We start from the raw sequence: 20,997 nt of genomic DNA, 5'->3' as shown, positions 1-20,997 counted from the left end.
TTCTCCATTAACAGAACAGAATAACAGACATTCTTCTTCTCTCCTGACAGAACAGAATAACACTCTTCTTCTCCATTAACAGAACAGAATAACAGACACTCTTCTTCTCTCCTGACAGAATAACAGACACTCTTCTTCTCTCCTAACAGAACAGAATAACAGTTACTCTTCTTCTCTCCTAACAGAACAGAATAACAGATACTCTTCTTCTCTCCTGACGGAACAGATTAACAGACACTCTTCTTCTCTCCTAACAGAACAGAATAACAGATACTCTTCGCTCCTGACAGAACTGAATAACACACTCTTCTTCTCTCCTAACAGAAAAGACTAACACTTCTTCTCGCCTAACAGAACAGAGTAACAGTCACTATTCTTCTCTCCTGAAAGAACAGAACAACAGACACTCTTCTTCTCTCCTAACAGAACAGAATAAGACACTCTTCTTCTCTCCTAACAGAACAGAATAACACTTCTTCTCTCCTAACAGAACAGAATAACAGACACTCTTCTTCTCTCCTGACAGAACAGAATAACAGACACTCTTCTTCTCTCCTAACAGAACAGAATAACAGACACTCTTCTTCTCTCCTGACAGAACAGAATAACAGACACTCTTCTTCTCTCCTGACAGAACAGAATAACAGACACACTTCTTCTCTCCTGACAGAACAGAATAACAGACACTCTTCTTCTCTCCTAACAGAACAGAATAACAGACACTCTTCTTCTCTCCTGACAGAACAGAATAACAGACACTCTTCTTCTCTCCTGACAGAACAGAATAACAGACACTTCTTCTCTCCTAACAGAACAGAATAACAGACACTCTTCTTCTCTCCTAACAGAACAGAATAACAGATACTCTTCTCTCCTGACAGAACAGAAAAACAGTCACTCTTCTTCTCTCCTAACAGAATAACAGATACTCTTCTCTCCTGACAGAACAGAATAACAGTCACTCTTCTTCTCTCCTAACAGAATAACAGTCACTCTTCTTCTCTCCTGACAGAATAACAGACACTCTTCTTCTCTCCTAACAGAACAGAATAACACTCTTCTTCTCTCCTAACAGAACAGAATAACAGACCGAGTCCTCCTGGTGAAGTGTCTATCTGTGCTTGGGGTCGTCATCTTCATGTTCTTCCTGAACTCCTTTGTTCCCAGCATTCATCTGGAGTTGGGTAAGCTGCTGTAATGTCTCATTAAAACACAGGGACGCGTCCCTAAAAGGCACCCTATTCCCTATGAAGTGCACTACTTTGGACCCTGGTCAAAAAGTAATGCTCTACATAATGGTGAATAGGATGCCATTTTAGACACAGCCTGGTAATGAACGACTAAGAAGAAGTGCATTGTTTTCACTGGCTTGATGACTGGTTGTAGGTTCTGTTAGTATAGTAATGTAATTATACATGGCTGTAGGTTCTGTTAGTATAGTAATGTAATTACACATGGTTGTAGGTTCTGTTAGTAATGTAATTATACATGGTTGTAGGTTCTGTTAGTATAGTAATGTAATTACACATGGTTGTAGGTTCTGTTAGTATAGTAATGTAATTACACATGGTTGTAGGTTCTGTTAGTAATGTAATTACACATGGTTGTAGGTTCTGTTAGTATAGTAGTGTAATTATACATGGTTGTAGGTTCTGTTAGTATAGTAATGTAATTACACATGGTTGTAGGTTCTGTTAGTAATGTAATTATACATGGTTGTAGGTTCTGTTACTATAGTAATGTAATTATACATGGTTGTAGGTTCTGTTAGTATAGTAATGTAATTATACATGGTTGTAGGTTCTGTTAGTATAGTAGTGTAATTATACATGGTTGTAGGTTCTGTTAGTAATGTAATTATACATGGTTGTAGGTTCTGTTAGTACAGTAATGTAATTACACATGGTTGTAGGTTCTGTTAGTAATGTAATTATACATGGTTGTAGGTTCTGTTAGTATAGTAATGTAATTATACATGGTTGTAGGTTCTGTTAGTATAGTAATGTAATTACACATGGTTGTAGGTTCTGTTAGTATAGTAATGTAATTATACATGGTTGTAGGTTCTGTTAGTATAGTAATGTAATTATACATGGTTGTAGGTTCTGTTAATAATGTAATTATACATGGTTGTAGGTTCTGTTAGTAATGTAATTATACATGGTTGTAGGTTCTGTTAGTATAGTAATGTAATTATACATGGTTGTATGTTCTGTTAGTAATGTAATTACACATGGTTGTAGGTTCTGTTAGTAATGTAATTACACATGGTTGTAGGTTCTGTTAGTAATGTAATTATACATGGTTGTAGGTTCTGTTAGTAATGTAATTATACATGGTTGTAGGTTCTGTTAGTAATGTAATTATACATGGTTGTAGGTTCTGTTAGTATAGTAATGTAATTATACATGGTTGTAGGTTCTGTTAGTAATGTAATTACACATGGTTGTAGGTTCTGTTAGTAATGTAATTACACATGGTTGTAGGTTCTGTTAGTATAGTAATGTAATTACACATGGTTGTAGGTTCTGTTAGTATAGTAATGTAATTATACATGGTTGTAGGTTCTGTTAGTATAGTAATGTAATTACACATGGTTGTAGGTTCTGTTAGTAATGTAATTACACATGGATGTAGGTTCTGTTAGTAATGTAGTTACACATGGTTGTAGGTTCTGTTAGTAATGTCAGCTTCCTGCTCATCAGAGCAATAGTATAGTAGTAGTATAGTATAAAACCTGATTCAGCCAACAGTTCAATAAGTCCTGCTCTGACTGAGTCTCTTTCTGTGAGCAGCTATAGAAAACAACCTGTGTCTTTCTTTGAGTTGCCATAGAAACTATTATCTCCTTTCTCTACTTCCTGCTATCTACCTGTTATAGAGAGGAGAGGTTGCTATCTATCTGTTATAGAGAGGAGAGGTTGCTATCTACCTGTTATAGAGAGGAGAGGTTGCTATCTATCTGTTATAGAGAGGAGAGGTTGCTATCTATCTGTTATAGAGAGGAGAGGTTGCTATCTATCTGTTATAGAGAGGAGAGGTTGCTATCTATCTGTTATAGAGAGGAGAGGTTGCTATCTATCTGTTATAGAGAGGAGAGGTTGCTATCTATCTGTTATAGAGAGGAGAGGTTGCTATCTATCTGTTATAGAGAGGAGAGGTTGCTATCTACCTGTTATAGAGAGGAGAGGTTGCTTCTTCTTATAGATGGCTGGGCCATCTGGGCCATGTAGCATCCTGTCATACTCTATAACTTCCTGCCTGGGCCATGTAGTTTCCTGTCATACTCTATAACTTCCTGGCTGGGCCATGTAGTTTCCTGTCACACGGTTTGTTCTGCTGCGTATCAACCACTAACACAGTAACGATGATAACATCATGGGCCTTTGTGTCCCAAATGGCACACTGTAGTGTCTTTTCTGTATGATAAAACAGTCTATTAAAACCTCTCTCGATACTCTCTTAAAGCTGGTTTTAAACCAGCCTATCAAAACCTCTCCTTTCTTAGAGCTGGTTTTAAACCAGCCTATCAAAACCTCTCCTTTCTTAGAGCTGGTTTTAAACCAGCCTATCAAAACCTCTCCTTTCTTAGAGCTGGTTTTAAACCAGCCTATCAAAACCTCTCCTTTCTTAAAGCTGGTTTTAAACCAGCCTATCAAAACCTCTCCTTTCTAAGAGCTGGTTTTAAACCAGCCTATCAAAACCTCTCCTTTCTTAGAGCTGGTTTTAAACCAGCCTATCAAAACCCTTTCAGATCGTCTCTAAGAGCTGGTTTTAAAAACCTCTCCAGATCAAATCAAATTGTATTTGTCACATCCGCCGAATACAACAGGTGAAGACCTTACAGTGAAATCCTGAATACAACAGGTGTAGTAGACCTTACAGTGAAATGCTGAATACAACAGGTGTAGTAGACCTCACAGTGAAATGCTGAATACAACAGGTGTAGTAGACCTTACAGTGAAATGCTGAATACAACCGGTGTAGTAGACCTTACAGTGAAATGCTGAATACAACAGGTGTAGTAGACCTCACAGTGAAATGCTGAATACAACAGGTGTAGTAGACCTCACAGTGAAATGCTGAATACAACAGGTGTAGTAGACCTCACAGTGAAATGCTGAATACAACAGGTGTAGTAGACCTTACAGTGAAATGCTGAATACAACAGGTGTAGTAGACCTCACAGTGAAATGCTGAATACAACAGGTGTAGTAGACCTCACAGTGAAATGCTGAATACAACAGGTGTAGTAGACCGTACAGTGAAATGCTGAATACAACAGGTGTAGTAGACCTCACAGTGAAATGCTGAATACAACAGGTGTAGTAGACCTTACAGTGAAATGCTGAATACAACAGGTGTAGTAGACCTTACAGTGAAATGCTGAATACAACAGGTGTAGTAGACCTTACAGTGAAATGCTGAATACAACAGGTGTAGTAGACCTCACAGTGAAATACTGAATACAACAGGTGTAGTAGACCTCACAGTGAAATGCTGAATACAACAGGTGTAGTAGACCTCACAGTGAAATGCTGAATACAACAGGTGTAGACCTCACAGTGAAATGCTGAATACAACAGGTGTAGACCTCACAGTGAAATGCTGAATACAACAGGTGTAGTAGACCTCACAGTGAAATGCTGAATACAACAGGTGTAGTAGACCTTACAGTGAAATGCTGAATACAACAGGTGTAGTAGACCTCACAGTAGTCTGTGTAGCCATTGATTAGCTGTTCAGGAGTCTTATGGGTAGGGGGATAGAAGCTGTTCGGGAGTATTATGGCTTGGGGGTAGAAGCTGTTCAGGAGTATTATGGCTTGGGGGGGTAGAAGCTGTTCAGGAGTATTATGGCTTGGGGGGGTAGAAGCTGTTCAGGAGTATTATGGCTTGGGGGTAGAAGTTGTTCGGGAGTATTATGGACCTAGACTCCTCTCTAAGAGCTGGTTTTGAACCAGCCTATCAAAACCTCTCCATATCCTTTCTAGGAGCTGGAAAGACAAAACTCTCACGAACACGATGGTGTTCTCCGATTTGCTTTGCGACCCCCCACAGGCGTCTTGGGACTCGTCTGAATTCGGTACAGCCGATCTGCCAACTTCTGTTTGTAGCGTACAAACAATTTGGGCTACACATTAATAGGGCTTAGACTCTTATGGATTAAATCAGCCTATCAAGATCTATCCTCTAGCGTCTGCTAAATGACGTAATTGTAATTGTAATTAAACTAGCTGTAACAATGACGCTGCGATTGATGATGCAGGTGCAGATGTTGACACTAACGATAATACCGAGCATAGAGCGATAACTGAACAAGAGCAGTGTTTGGACATGAACACAGAATCGAAAGTGCTTGATGAGAGATGCTAGATAAAGGAGCAGTAATCACGGAGGTGATGAAGTCCAGGTGTGTCACATGACGGGGCGCAGGTTTGGTGTAATGATTGGTTGCCAGGTGTGCGTGACGATGGGTTGTCGGGTATGTGTAATGATTGGTTGCCAGGACCGGTGGTAAGTAAAACCGGAGACGTCGAGCGCCGGAGCTGGAGTAGGATGACGCTGGCCAAGGGGGACGGCCCTGAGGGCGAGGAGCAGACCAGTCTGGACGGCGAAGGTGGAATTCTCGGATGATGTCGGGATGTAGAATGTCATCTAAGGTCCTCTGGACCTTAACCCTCCCGGTCCACTAGGTACTGGGCCGACCCCCATGACGTCGGCAGTCCAGGAGGGATCTGACGGCATAGCCGTGGCTTCCCTCGATGTCCAGGGGAGGCGGGGAGGGTGGGGGGGGGGGGGTCTCGTGTGGGATGGCATCAGCTAGAGGACCAGGAATCACCGGCCTGAGGAGGGAAAAATGAAAAGAGGGTTTTGATCCGGTAGTTGGGTGGGGAGTTGTAATTGATCCTCTCCACCTGCCCGTTGGACTGAGGCTGGTACCCGGATGTGGAGACCAGAGAGAGGTAGGGAGACCAGAGAGAGGTAGGGAGACCAGAGAGAGGTAGGGAGACCAGAGAGAGGTAGGGAGACCAGAGAGAGGAATAAAATGGCAGGATTTAGAGAATCTGTCCACAACAACCATAATTGTAGTTTTAACATCAGAAGCAGGGAGGATCAGTAACAAAATCTATGGACAGATGACCAAGGCCGCTGAGGCAAGGGAAGGGAAAGGAATTTCCCTGCTGGAAGAGCGCCGGGGAGATTTGGTTTGGACACATACAAAGCAAGAGAGTGACATAGCAGGGTGATGTCCTGCGCCAAGGTGGGCCACCGGTACTTTTGTATTGAATGGTGCGGGTGATATCTGGTTGTCCAGCGGCGAGGGATGCGTACGCCCAGGGAACAACCGATCCCTTACCCCCGTGGGGATGTAGATGCGCTCCTGAGCGCAGTTAGCAGGCGCGGCTTCCCTCTCCAGAGGCTGGCGGATGTCTACGTTCCCAAAGCAACGATTCGGGAAGGCTGAATGATGGGCGCACTCAGGACAGAAACCTCTCCCGAATCGTGGAGAGAGCTTTGATGTTCTTTGAACCTGGGCGATATGACAAGGTGAAGTTGAATCTAGGGAAGAAAAGGACCCACCTTGCTTGGTGTGGGTTCAACCGCTTCTCTTGTCTGTATATACTCCAGGTTCCGATGATCGGTGAGGATGATAAATGGGGCCTTTTGCGCCCTCCAGCCAGTGTCTCCACTCCTCTATTTCCAACTTCACCGCCAGGAGCTCCCGGTCGCTGACGTCCTAGTTCCGCTCCGCTGGAGACAGTTTCTTTGAGTAGTTTTGCACATGGATAACATGTCTGTGGTTTGGAACAGGACGGCCCCCACGCCCATTTCTGAGGCGTCCACCTCCACCACGAAGGGCACAAAGAGCACTGGATCTGGGTGTTTCAGCAACAGGGCGGAGGTGAAACACCTCTTTAGTAATCTGACGGCCTCATTGGCTGTAGGACTCCACACCAACTTACGGGGACCGCCCTTGAGGAGGAGAGAGGTGAGAGGAGAGGCGATGGAGATGAAGTTTTTAACGAAACGGCGGTAGAAGTTGGAAAATCTCCAAAATACGTTGTAGCCCCTTTACGGTGGTTGGGACAAGCCATGACTGTTCCCCTCCCTCACTCCCCTCTCCTCTCTCCATCCCCTCTCCCTCTCCATCCCCTCTCCCTCTCTCTCCCTCGCTCCCCTCTCCCTCTCCCCTCTCCTCTCTCCATCCCCTCTCCCTCTATCTCTCTCTCCCTCGCTCCCCTCTCCCTCTCCCTCTCCTCTCTCCATCCCCTCTCCCTCTATCTCTCTCTCCCTCGCTCCCCTCTCCCTCTCCCCTCTTCTCACTCCATCCCCTCTCCCTCTCCATCCCCTCTCTCTCTCCATCCCCTCTCCCTCTAACTCTCTCTCCCTCGCTCCCCTCTCCCTCTCCCCTCTCCTCACTCCATCCCCTCTCCCTCTAACTCTCTCTCCCTCGCTCCCCTCTCCCTCTCCCCTCTCCTCACTCCATCCTTTCTCCCTCTCCATCCCCTCTCCCTCTCCATCCCCTCTATCTCTCTCTCCCTCGCTCCCCTCTCCCTCCCCCCTCCCCCCTCCCCTCACTCCATCCCATCTCCCTCTATCTCTCTCTCCCTCGCTCCTCGCTCCTCTCTCCTCACTCCATTCCCTCTCCCTCGCTCCACTCTCCCCTTCTCCCTCCCTCTCTCTCTCTCTCGCTCGCTCTCCCTCTCTCCCCTCTCCTCACTCCATCGCCTCTCCCTCTCTCCCCCAGCTTTCATCAGCAGTGTAATGATTTCCCAGAGGCAATTACCAGAGCTCACCTGTTTAATCAAATACAGTATATCTTGAAGTGGATGCAGCATACTCTCTCCCTCGCTCTCTCTCTCTCTTTCTACCTACCTCTTCCTCCCAAAGACAAGGTTTAAGTCTGAGGATTACCTTAATGCTGTGGTTGAGATATGTATTAGATTCATCTCTCTCTCTCTCTCTCTCTCTCTCTCTCTCTCTGTCTCTCTCTCTCCCCCCTCTCTCTCTCTCTCTCTCTGTCTCTCTCTCTCTCTCTCTCTCTCTCTCGCTCTCTCTCTCGCTCTCTCTCTCCCCCCCTCTCTCTCTCTGTCTCTCTCTCTCTCTCTCTCTCTCTCTCTCTCTCGCTCTCTCTCTCTCCCCCTCCCTCCCTCTCTTTCTCTCTCTATCTCTCTCTCTCTCTCTCGCTCTCTACCTACCTCTTCCTCCCAAAGAAAAGGTTTAATTCTGATGCTGTGGTTGAGATATGTATTAGAGTGGGACGCTTTGGTAATGAACCCACCAAGCCTGACCAGAAACATTATCCATCAGCCCCTACCTGGTTACACTCACAACTCAATCGGATTATTGGACAATAGCATTATTGTCCTGCACGCTTTGATGGGAATCAATTCCTCTGGCTGTCTCTCTCACACAAATGCACGCACGTACACACGCACACACACACACACACACACATACACACACACACAGACAGTTTATCTATGTGGTGAGTCACCTTGTTTGATTCTCCTCAGAGAAGTCTCTCTTCGTGTCAGCATTTAAAATGGCTGCCCAGATTCCCTTATCGATCACCCTAACCTGCAAGGGAAGAACGGCCCAAAAAAACCTAGGAATGTTGATAGATAGTAAACTCCTGGATTGTGCAGTTAGTCTTTACACAGTCTACGTAATGTTTCTATAGTACAAACATATATTTTGACATTTGAAATTCCTAGGTGGAGTGGTAAACGTCATTCTGTTTTCTCAAAGCCTGTCTCTGTCTGTCTGTCTGTCTGTCTGTCTGTCTGTCTGTCTGTCTGTCTGTCTGTCTGTCTGTCTGTCTGTCTGTCTGTCTGTCTGTCTGTCTGTCTGTCTGTCTGTCTGTCTGTCTGTCTGTCTGTCTGTCTGTCTGTCTGTCTGTCTGTCTGTCTGTCTGTCTGTCTGTCTGTCTGTGGCACACTGGAACACATATAAAGTGTGATAGAAAAAAGGGCCCATAGCGTGTCATTTGGGATGTAAACTGAGTAGAGGCAAGATAGAATTGTTCCTGATTAACACTGTTTTAATTCTCAGAACCCTGTCATACTCTCGCCGTATGGTATCTTATGGATTTGTTAATTCACTTTATGTTTAAACAAAATTCTACTCAGCTTAATTTCATGCACTTCTGGACTCAAAACCTTAAAGGCTTCCTTGTGTTTTTTTTTTGCGTGTGCCCAAGAGCGCAAGCACTAAACACAGTGGGGTTGCAGTGGCATGGCTGGATTGTGCCACAGCGTTGGTCAAGCAAGCTGACTGTAGCCTCTTTCTCCTCTCTCTGTCCCCCTCTCTCTCCTCTCTCTGTCCCCCAGGTCGGGTAGATATCCTCGGGGCTCTGTGGGGCTAGCTGTAGTAGTGTAGTTCTAACAGGGTCCTCTCTCTCCTCTCTCTCTCCCCCAGGTTGGATAGCTATCTTCGGTGCCCTGTGGCTGCTGGTGCTGGCTGACATCCAGGACTTTGAGATCATTCTGCACAGAGTGGAGTGGGCCACACTGCTGTTCTTCGCTGCTCTGTTTGTCCTCATGGAGGTGTGCTTCGCACAGACACGCACATAACCATGGCACTGGGCAGCCGGATGTTCACTGAGAACTTTGAGCTTATTTTTTTTAGTAAGGATATAAAGAATGTGTGAATGAATTGTAATGTTATCTAAAGCCATACAGGGAGAGGGGGAGGGGGACGAGAGGGAAGGGAAGGGGCAGGAGAGGGGGATGGGGAGGAGAGGGGGAGGAGAGGAGAGGGGAGGAAAGGGGAGGAGAGGAGAGGGAGAGGGGGAGGAGAGGAGAGGGGAGGACAGGAGAGGGGGAGGAGAGGAGAGGAAAGGGGGAGGAGAGGGGAGGACAGGAGAGGGGGAGGAGAGGAGAGGAAAGGGGGAGGAGAGGGGAGGAAAGAAGAGGGGGAGGAGAGGAGAGGGGGAGAAGAGGAGAGGGAGAGGAGAGGGAAAGGAGAGGAGAGGAGGAAAGGGGGAGGAGAGGGGGAGGAGAGGGGGAGGAGAGGGGGAAGGTAGAAGCAGAATGACTGCTATGTTTGCTGTTTGTCTGTTTCCTTGTTTTAATCCTTTGTTTTTTAAAGGGCCCAATCTCACCCCAAAACACAGCCCTTAATCGTACTGTGTGTGTACGTGTGTGTGTGTGTGTGTGTGTGTGTGTGTGTGTGTGTGTGTGTGTGTGTGTGTGTGTGTGTGTGTGTGTGTGTGTGTGTGTGCTTACTGCAGCAACTCTATAAAGTGTTTAGCCAGTCAGTGGAAACACAGCAGAACATGGCTCAGAGCCGACAGACAGGACAGTATCTGTCTATTTCAATAAGATGTATGAATTATACACAGTTTCTCTTCTCATGGTGAAATAGAGAATCAGCATTACACAGTAAAGTATATCACATAGGATTTACTTTTTCATTCTTTAATCAGGGACTGATTTAGACCTGGGACACCAGGTGGGTGATTCCCCTCTAATCAGGGACTGATTTAGACCTGGGACACCAGGTGGGTGATTCCCCTCTGAACAGGGACTGATTTAGACCTGGGACACCAGGTGGGTGATTCCCCTCTAATCAGGGACTGATTTAGACCTGGGACACCAGGTGGGTGATTCCCCTCTAATCAGGGACTGATTTAGACCTGGGACACCAGGTGGGTGATTCCCCTCTGAACAGGGACTGATTTAGACCTGGGACACCAGGTGGGTGATTCCCCTCTGAACAGGGACTGATTTAGACCTGGGACACCAGGTGGGTGATTCCCCTCTAATCAGGGCCTGATTTAGACCTGGGACACCAGGTGGGTGATTCCCCCTCTAATCAGGGACTGATTTAGACCTGGGACACCAGGTGGGTGATTCCCCTCTAATCAGGGACTGATTTAGACCTGGGACACCAGGTGGGTGATTCCCCTCTGAACAGGGACTGATTTAGACCTGGGACACCAGGTGGGTGATTCCCCTCTAATCAGGGCCTGATTTAGACCTGGGACACCAGGTGGGTGATTCCCCCTCTAATCAGGGACTGATTTAGACCTGGGACACCAGGTGGGTGATTCCCCTCTGAACAGGGACTGATTTAGACCTGGGACACCAGGTGGGTGATTCCCCTCTAATCAGGGCCTGATTTAGACCTGGGACACCAGGTGGGTGATTCCCCCTCTAATCAGGGACTGATTTAGACCTGGGACACCAGGTGGGTGATTCCCCTCTAATCAGGGACTGATTTAGACCTGGGACACCAGGTGGGTGATTCCCCTCTGAACAGGGACTGATTTAGACCTGGGACACCAGGTGGGTGATTCCCCCTCTAATCAGGGACTGATTTAGACCTGGGACACCAGGTGGGGGACTCCCCTCTAATCAGGGACTGATTTAGACCTGGGACACCAGGTGGGTGATTCCCCTCTAATCAGGGACTGATTTAGACCTGGGACACCAGGTGGGGGATTCCCCTCTAATCAGGGACTGATTTAGACCTGGGACACCAGGTGGGTGATTCCCCCTCTAATCAGGGACTGATTTAGACCTGGGACACCAGGTGGGGGATTCCCCTCTAATCAGGGCCTGATTTAGACCTGGGACACCAGGTGGGTGATTCCCCCTCTAATCAGGGACTGATTTAGACCTGGGACACCAGGTGGGTGCAATTAATGATCAGGTAGAACAGAAAACCAGCAGTAGTCAGTACCACATAGGGTACGATTTGAATAATCCTGCTCTAGAGGGATATAGTAAAACCAAGAAGACTGGATATAGTTGAGACTGTTTCATATTTCAGCTCAGGGGCCATACTTCTCATGGTCAAACCTAAACACTTTCTCTTCTGTCCCTCCCTATAGGCTTTGGCCCAGCTCCAGTTAATCGACTATATTGGAGTGCAGACGGCCCTGCTCATAAAAGTAAGTTGAACTTTGTTTTAAAGAATGAACCCTCTTCCCACTCCTGTCGTATAGAACGGATAGAGGCTGATAGACTGCTGGTAATGGCTCACAATGTTTTCTGTGTTTTACGCTGGGGAGCTGCGGCCTGTGTTTATATACGGTACCAGTCAAAAGTTTTAGAACACCTACTCATTTTTTTTCTTTATTTTTTACTATTTTCTAAATTGTAGAATAATAGTGAAGACATCAGAACTATGAAATAACACATATGGAACCATGTAGTAACCAAAAAAGTGTTAAACAAATCAAAATATATTTTAGACTTTAGATTCTTCCAAGTAGCCATCCTTTGCCTTGATGACAGCTTTGCACACTCTTGGTATTCTCTCAACCAGCTTCACCTGGAATGTTTTTCCAACAGCCTTGAAGGAGTTCCCACATATGCTGAGCACTTTCTTCACTCTGCGGTCCAACTCATCCCAAACAATTTCAATTGGGTTGAGGTCGTGTGATGTAGCACATCAGGTCACCTGATGTAGCACTCTCCTTCTTGGTTAAAAAGCCCTTATCAAATCAAACTTTATTTGCCACATTCGCTGAATACAACAAATGTAGACTATACCGTGAAATTCTTACTTACAAGCCCTTAACCAACAGTGCAGTTCAAGAAGACATTTTTTACCAAGTAGACAAAAATAAAAAGCAATAATAAAAAGTAACATAATAAGAATAACATAACGAGACTATATACAGGGTATTACGGTACAGAGTCAATGTGGAGGCTATATACAGGGTATTACGGTACAGAGTCAATGTGGAGGCTATATACAGGGGGTACCGGTACAGAGTCAATGTGGAGGCTATATACAGGGGGTACCGGTACAGAGTCAATGTGGAGGCTATATACAGGGGGTACCGGTACCGAGTCAATGTGGAGGCTATATACAGGGGTTACCGGTACAGAGTCAGTGTGGAGGCTATATACAGGGGGTACCGGTACAGAGTCAATGTAGAGGTTATATACAGGGGGCACCGGTAACGAGTCAATGTGGAGGTTATATACAGGGGGTACCGGTACAGAGTCAATGTGGAGGTTATATACAGGGGGTACCGGTACAGAGTCAATGTGGAGGCTATTTACAGGGGGTACCGGTACAGAGTCAATGTGGAGGCTATATACAGGGGGTACCGGTACAGACTCAATGTGGAGGCTATATACAGGGGGTACCGGTACAGAGTCAATGTGGAGGCTATATACATGGGGCACCGGTAACGAGTCAATGTGGAGGCTATATACAGGGGGTACCGGTACAGAGTCAATGTGGAGGCTATATACAGGGGGTACCGGTACAGAGTCAATGTGGAGGCTATATACAGGGGGTACCGGTACAGAGTCAATGTGGAGGCTATATACAGGGGGTACCGGTACAGAGTCAATGTGGAGGCTATATACAGGGGGTACCGGTACAGAGTCAATGTGGAGGCTATATACAGGGGGTACCGGTAACGAGTCAATGTGGAGGCTATATACAGGGGGTACCGGTACAGAGTCAATGTGGAGGCTATATACAGGGGGTACCGGTACAGAGTCAATGTGGAGGCTATATACAGGGGGGTACGGTACAGAGTCAATGTGGAGGCTATATACAGGGAGTACTGGTACAGAGTCAATGTGGAGGCTATATACAGGGGGTACTGGTACAGAGTCAATGTGGAGGCTATATACAGGGGGTACCGGTACAGAGTCAATGTGGAGGCTATATACAGGGGGTACTGGTACAGAGTCAATGTGGAGGCTATATACAGGGGGGTACCGGTACAGAGTCAATGTGGAGGCTATATACAGGGTGTTACGGTACAGAGTCAATGTGGAGGCTATATACAGGGGGTACCGGTACAGAGTCAATGTGGAGGCTATATACAGGGGGGGTACCGGTACAGAGTCAATGTGGAGGCTATATACAGGGGGTACCGGTACAGAGTCAATGTGCAGGAGTGCAGGCTAGTTGAGGTAATCTGTACATGTAGGTGGGGGTGAAGTGACTATTCATAGGTAACAAACAAACAGTGAGTAGCAGCAGTGTTCTAAAAGGGGGGTCAAAGTAAATTGTCCGGTGACGATTTTTTTGAATTGTTCTGCAGTCTAATGGCTTGGGGGTAGAAGCTGTTAAAGAGCCTTTTGGTCCTAGATTTGGCACTCCGGTACCGCTTGCCGTGCGGTAGCAGAGAAAACACTCTATGACTTGGGTGACTGGAGTCTCTGACAATTTGATGGGCTTTCCTCTGATACCGCCTAATATATAGGTCCTGGATGGCAGGAAGCTTGGCCCCAGTGATGTACTCGGCCATTCACATTACTCTCTGTAGCACCTTACGGTCAGATGCCGAGCAGTTGCCATACCAGGCGGTGATGCAACCGGTCAGGATGCTCTCGATGGTGCAGCTGTAGAACCTTTTGAGGATATGGGGACCCATGCCAAATATTTTCAGTGACGACACTTGACAGTTGGTCCGTGCATGCTTTGAGTACACGTCCTGGTAATCTGTCTGGCCCAGCTGCTTTGTGAATGTTGACCTATTTAAAGGTTTTGTTCACATCGGCTACCGAGAGTGTTATCACACAGTCATCCAGAACAGCTGGCGCTCTTGTGCATGCTTCATTGTTGCTTCCCTTGAAGTGAGCATAAAAACCTCATCAGGTAGGCTCGCGTCACTGGGCAGCTCACGTCTGGGTTTCCCTTCGTAGTCCGTAATAGTTTTCAAGCCCTGCCACATCTGACGAGCATCAGAGCCGGTGTAGTAGGATTCAATCTTAATCCTGTATTGACGCTTTGCTTGTTTGATGGTTCATCTGAAGGCATAGAGGGACTTCTTATAATCCTCCGCTCCTTGAAAGCGGCAGCTCTAGCCTTTAGCTCAATGCGGATGTTGCCTATAATCTATGTCTTCTGGTTGGGATATGTACGTACAGCCACTGTGGGGACGACATCATCGATGCACTTATGCACTTATTGATGAAGCCTTACACAGCCTGGAGGTGTGTTGGGTCATTGTCCTCTTGAAAAACAAACGATAGTCCCACTAAGGGCAAACCAGATGGGATGGCATATCGCTGCAGAATGCTGTGGTAGCCATGCTGTTTAAGTGTGCCTTGAATTCTAAATAAATCACAGACAGTGTCACCAGCAAAGCCCCATCACACCTCCTCCTCCATGCTTCACGATGGGAATCACACAGAGATCATCCGTTCACCTACTACGGCGGTTAGAACCAAAAATCTAAAAAATCTCCACTGGTTTAATATCCACTGCTCGTATTTCTTGGCCCAAGCAAGTCTCTTCTTCTTATTGGTGTCCTGTAGTAGTGATTTATTTGCATCAATTCGACCATGAAGGCCATTATTCACGCAGTCTCCTCTGAACAGTTGAGTTGGGATGTGTCTGTTACTTAAACTCTGAAGCATTTATTTGGGCTGCAACTTCTGAGGCTGGTAACTCTAATGAACTTATCCTCTGCAGCAGAGGTAACTCTGGGTCTTCCTTTCCTGTGGCGGTCCTTAGAGACAGTTTCATCGTAGTGCTTGATGGTTATTTGCGACTGCGCTTGAAGAAACTTTCAAAGTTCTTGACATTTTCCAAATTGACTGACCTTCATGTCTTAAAGTAATGATGGACTGTCGTTTCTCTTTGCTTATTTGAGCTTGCCATAATATGGACTTGTTTTTTTTACCAAATAGGGTTATCTTCTGTATACCACCACTACAGTACCTTGTCACAACACAACTGATTGTCTCAAATGCATAAAGAAGGAAAGAAATACTACAAATTAACTTTACCAAGGCACACCCTGAAATGCTTTCCAGGTGACTCGCTCATGAAGCTGACTGAGAAAATACCATGAGTGTACAGAGCTGTCATCAAGGCAGAGGGTGGCTACTCTGAAGAATCTAAAATCTATGTTGATTTGTTTAACACTTTTTTTTGTTTACTACATGATTCCATATGTGTTATTTCATAGTTTTGATGTCTTCACTATTATTCTGCAAGGTAGAAAATAGTAAAAATAAAGAAAAACCCTGGAATGAGTAGGTGTGTCCAAACTTTTGACTGGTACTGTGTGTAACTAACCTGTGTTATATTATATTTTAAGGGTCAAACCTTTATTTTTTATTTTTTACCTAAAATGACATACACAAATCTAACTGCCTGTAGCTCAGGATCTGAAGCAAGGAAATGCATATTCTTCATCGGAATGAGTGGACCAAAGCGCAGCGTGGAAAGTGTTCATGATTTTATTTTATGAAAAAACACTCGAACAAAGTAATAAAACGAAAAGCCAGCAGTTCTGTCAGGTAACAGAATACTAAACAGAAAATAACCTCCCACAAAACTCAGGTGGGGAAAACAGGCTGCCTAAGTATGATTCCGAATCGGAGACAACGATAGACAACTCCCTCTGATTGGGAACCATACGCGGCTCAAAAACAAAGAAATAGAAAACATAGATATTCCCACCCGAGTCACACCCTGACCTAACCAAACATAGAGAATAAATAAGATCTCTAAGGTCAGGGCGTGACACCATTTGAAAGGAAACACATTGAAGTTTGTGGAAATGTGAAATTACTGTAGGAAAACATAACACATTAGATCTAGTAAAAGATAATACAAAGAAGAAAACGTGCGCCCCCCCAAAAAAATAATCATCTTTGAAATGCAGTTGAAAGGCCATACATTAATTTAGGATCCTAGGTGTAATTTAGATGTTGTTCACAAGATGGCAGCAGTGTGTGTGCAAAGTTTCAGACTGATCCAGTGAAGAATTACCTCAAAACACAATATTTCACATCAAGTTTGCCCAAATGCACTGAATTGGTCAATTTATACATTTTTTAAGCTCATAAATATAGAGAACATACAAAAATCCTATGGTAATATTTTAGTTTAGTTTTTACACACTCCCAGGAATGTCATACACGATGGATAATTAGCTTCCAGAAAAGACACTAAACTTCACACATCTAGATGGCTGGGTGGGTAGAGCCAGAGACAACAGTGGGGTCTGTATCACCCAGTTCCTACATTTGAGTATAAAATATTTTTTCAAAAAAAAAAAACACTATATTTTATCTCGGGAACCCTTAGGATGACAAATCAGAGCAAGATTACTGAATGTAAGTACATTATTTACCTTCAGAGGTGAATGTATCAAACCAGTTGCCATGATATGTTGTTGTTGTTGTGCTCTCTCCTCAAACAATAGCATGGTATTTTTCTCCCACTGTAATAGCTACTGAAAATAGGACACTGCTGTTAGATTAACAAGAATTTAAGCTTTCTGCCCATTTAAGATATAATCTACAGCTGAAGTCGAAAGTTTACGTACACCTTATCTAAATACATTAAAACTCAGTTTTTCACAATTTCTGACATTTAAATCTAGTAAAAATGCCCTGTCTTAGGTCAGTTAGGATCACCACTTTATTTTAAGAATGTGAAATGTCAGAATAATAGTAGAGAGAATGATTTATTTCAGCTTTTATTTCTTTCATCACATTCCCAGTGGGTCAGAAGTTTACATACACTCAATTAGTATTTGATAGCATTGCCTTTAAATTGATTAACTTGGGTCAAACATTTCAGGTAGCTTTCCACAAGCTTCCCACAATAATTTGGGTGAATTTTGGTCCATTCCTCCTGACAGAGCTGGTGTAACTGAGTCAGGTTTGGCCTCCTTGCTCCCACACGCTCTTTCAGTTCTGCCCACACATTTTCAATAGGATTGATGGCCACTCCAATACCTTGACTTTGTTGTCCTTAAGCCATTTTTCCACAACTTTGGAAGTATGCTTGGGGTCATTGTCCATTTGGAAGACCCATTTGCGACCAAGCTTTAACTTCCTGACTGATGTCTTGAGCTGTTGCTTCAATGTATCCACATCATTTTCCTACCTCATTATACCATCTATTTTGTGAAGTGTACCAGTCCCTCCTGCAGCAAGCACCCCCACAACATGATGCTGCCACCCCCGTGCTTCACGGTTGGGATGGTGTTCTTCGGCTTGCAAGACTCCCCCTTTTTCCTCAAAACATAACGATGGTCATTATGGGCAAACAGTTCTATTTTTGTTTCATCAGACCAGAGGACATTTCTTCAAAATATGGTACCAAATACTAAGCTTTTTACTACTTTAATACACATACAAGGGGATTTCTCCCAGTACATTTGGTCCTGTGTAGCTCAGTTGGTATAGCATGGTATTTGCAATGCCAGGGTTGTGGGTTCAATTCCCACAGGGGACCAGTACGGATAATTTTTTTAATGAAATGTATGCATTCACTACTGTAAATCGCTCTGGATAAGAGCGTCTGCTAAAATGACTAAAATGTAAATGTAATAAAGTGCTGTAATTTCTAAACGGTTCAACTGATATAGATGAAAATACCCTCAAATAAAGCTCACAGTCTGTCGTGTTGTATAATTTCAAATAAATAATTTTACCTTTATTTAACTAGGCAAGTCAGTATTTTCAATGATGATCTAGGAACAGTGGGTTAACTGCGTTGTTCAGGGGCAGAACGACAGATTTTTACCTTGTCAGCTCGGGGATTCGATCCAGCAACCTTTCAGTTACTAGTCCAACGCTCTAACCACTAGGCTACCTGCCGCCCCAAACAAAATAACAAAAATGGTCACACTCCCAATACTTTTGGAGCTCACTGTGTGTGTTACGCAGGTGTGTGTGTGTTACGCAGGTGTGTGTGTGTTACGCAGGTGTGTGTGTGTTATGCAGGTGTGTGTGTGTGTTATGCAGGTGTGTGTAGGTGTGTTATGCAGGTGTGTGTGTGTTATGCAGGTGTGTGTGTGTGTTATGCAGGTGTGTGTGTGTGTTATTGCAGGTGTGTGTAGGTGTGTCAACCCAGTGACTGAGCCTGAGGTGTGTCTCTCGTTATCTCCTCACCAGGCCGTGCCAGAAGAGCAGCGTTTAGCCATGGCCATCATCCTGGTCATGTGGGTCTCAGCTCTGGCTTCCTCCCTCATCGACAACATCCCCTTCACTGCCACCATGGTAAGAGGCTACACACTGTAGAACACACCTGACCACCTGACCACACCTGACCAGGCTGCACACTGTAGAACACACCGTCTTCCCTGTGACTCAGTTGGTAGAGCATGGTGTTTGCAACGCCAGGGTTGTGGGTTAGATTCCCACGGGGGGCCAGCACAAAAAAAAATGCATGAAATGAAAATGAAATGTATGTATTCACTACTGTAAGTTGCTCTGGATAAGAGCGTCTGCTAAAATGACTAAAATGTAAAAATGTCTGCCGCTCTGCTTTGACAATTTGACAATCCTAGAGAATATATTTATTGGAATCTATACTCTGAAAGGCCTAATCTATACTCTGAAAGACCTAATCTATACTCTGAAAGGCCTAATCTATACTCTGAAAGGCCTAATCTATACTCTGAAAGGCCTAATCTATACTCTGAAAGACCTAATCTATACTCTGAAAGACCTAATCTATACCCTGAAAGGCCTAATCTATACTCTGAATGGCTAGCCATGGACCGCTGGTGGGCGTGGCCAAAGACCGCCTGGAGTTTGCTTAATGGCTAGCCATGGACCGCTGGTGGGCGTGGCCAAAGACCGCCTGGAGTTTGCTTAATGGCGTTGTCGCTTGGATTGGAGCCAGTGCTATGGTCATATGACATGAAAATAGAGGTCTTTGGCACCGCGCACACCAGCGATGGGTTCGGCCTTTTAAAGAACGAATACATATCTAACCCCCATCTCTTTTCGGTTTTATGTTCCAACGTTTGAAATGGTGTTTTAGACATTGGATAGAAGTACAGACAGAGCTTCAAAATGGTCTGTCGTACACCGCAGTTTGGAGGAACAATAGGAAAGTAATGCTGCTTTGAAAGTTGAGAAACGTTTAACCCCACCTTTTGAGAAATGGCCCTTTGAAATGTTTTGGTTAAGTTTTTACACTTCTTTCATCACACCCATTTAGCATCGGACACACCCTCTTAAGCCTTAGTCCCACCCATTTAGCATCGGACACACCCTCTTAAGCCTTAGTCCCACCCATTTAGCATCGGACACACCCTCTTAAGCCTTAGTCCCACCCATTTAGCATCGGACACACCCTCTTAAGCCTTAGCCCCACCCATTTAGCATCGGACACACCCTCTTAAGCCTTAGCCCCACCCATTTAGTATCGGACACACCCTCTTAAGCCTTAGTCCCACCCATTTAGCATCGGACACACCCTCTTAAGCCTTAGTCCCACCCATTTAGCATCGGACACACCCTCTTAAGCCTTAGTCCCACCCATTTAGCATCGGACACACCCTCTTAAGCCTTAGCCCCACCCATCTCTTAAAGAATTTACATGTGAGGCCATGTGCTAAACAGAGTGAGTGCAGTAGTGTAGTAAACAACCAAAGATTAAGACTAAAAGAGGTGAAAGTAGTCATTTACAGGAAGGAAAAAACTCCTCATAAAAATACACTTTATAATGGACGTAAGGCCAATCATGTTGCGAGGTAAATTAAATAATCAAAACATGTTTATGCTTTACATACCAAGTGTTGTCACCGATTTCTTTTAGAGTTGACACATGGGATGGCGGCAGCTCTCCACCAAAGTGTTTGTGTCCTGGGTGGCGTCCTGGTAATACTATTGCATTATCCTCTGCGTAGTTGTTGATGAAGTTCACCGCTCGCTGCAAGTCCTCATGCTCCAGGTGTAACCTGTCCTTGCTTGGGCCAGCTCTCTCTTTTGATGGGAGGAATTAGACCATTCTCCTTGTATGACTGGTGGAGGAGAGACAGGTGTGTTCTACAGGTGTGTTCTATAGGTGTGTTCTACAGGTGTGTTCTACAGGACTTTATGATGGGAGGTATTAGACCATTCTCCTTGTATGACTGGTGGAGGAGAGACAGGTGTGTTCTACAGGTGTGTTCTACAGGTCTTTATAATGGGAGGTATTAGACCATTCTTCTTGTATGACTGGTGGAGGAGAGACAGGTGTGTTCTACAGGTGTGTTCTACAGGTCTTTATGATGTAGAACACACCTGTAGAACACACCTGTAGAACACAC

At 44.9% G+C, this 20,997-nt stretch overlaps 1 protein-coding gene across 1 annotated transcript in view; it reads left to right on the top strand.

Moving 5' to 3' along the window:
* The window catches only part of oca2 (oculocutaneous albinism II), a 172,973-nt gene that overhangs the window by 121,629 nt on the left and 30,347 nt on the right, over nucleotides 1-20,997 (top strand). Inside the window, exons 18-21 of the mRNA XM_029708344.1 lie at nucleotides 1,076-1,184; nucleotides 9,426-9,553; nucleotides 11,845-11,904; nucleotides 18,851-18,955. Of these exons, the coding sequence (XP_029564204.1) occupies nucleotides 1,076-1,184; nucleotides 9,426-9,553; nucleotides 11,845-11,904; nucleotides 18,851-18,955 (402 nt within the window). The remainder of the gene's footprint in view (nucleotides 1-1,075; nucleotides 1,185-9,425; nucleotides 9,554-11,844; nucleotides 11,905-18,850; nucleotides 18,956-20,997) is intronic.

This window comes from Salmo trutta, chromosome 22 (genome assembly GCF_901001165.1).
Source record: "Salmo trutta chromosome 22, fSalTru1.1, whole genome shotgun sequence".
Taxonomy (NCBI): Eukaryota; Metazoa; Chordata; class Actinopteri; order Salmoniformes; family Salmonidae; genus Salmo; species Salmo trutta.
The sequence above is the reverse complement of the archived record's forward strand: the minus strand, read 5'-3'. Positions and strand labels throughout refer to the sequence as shown.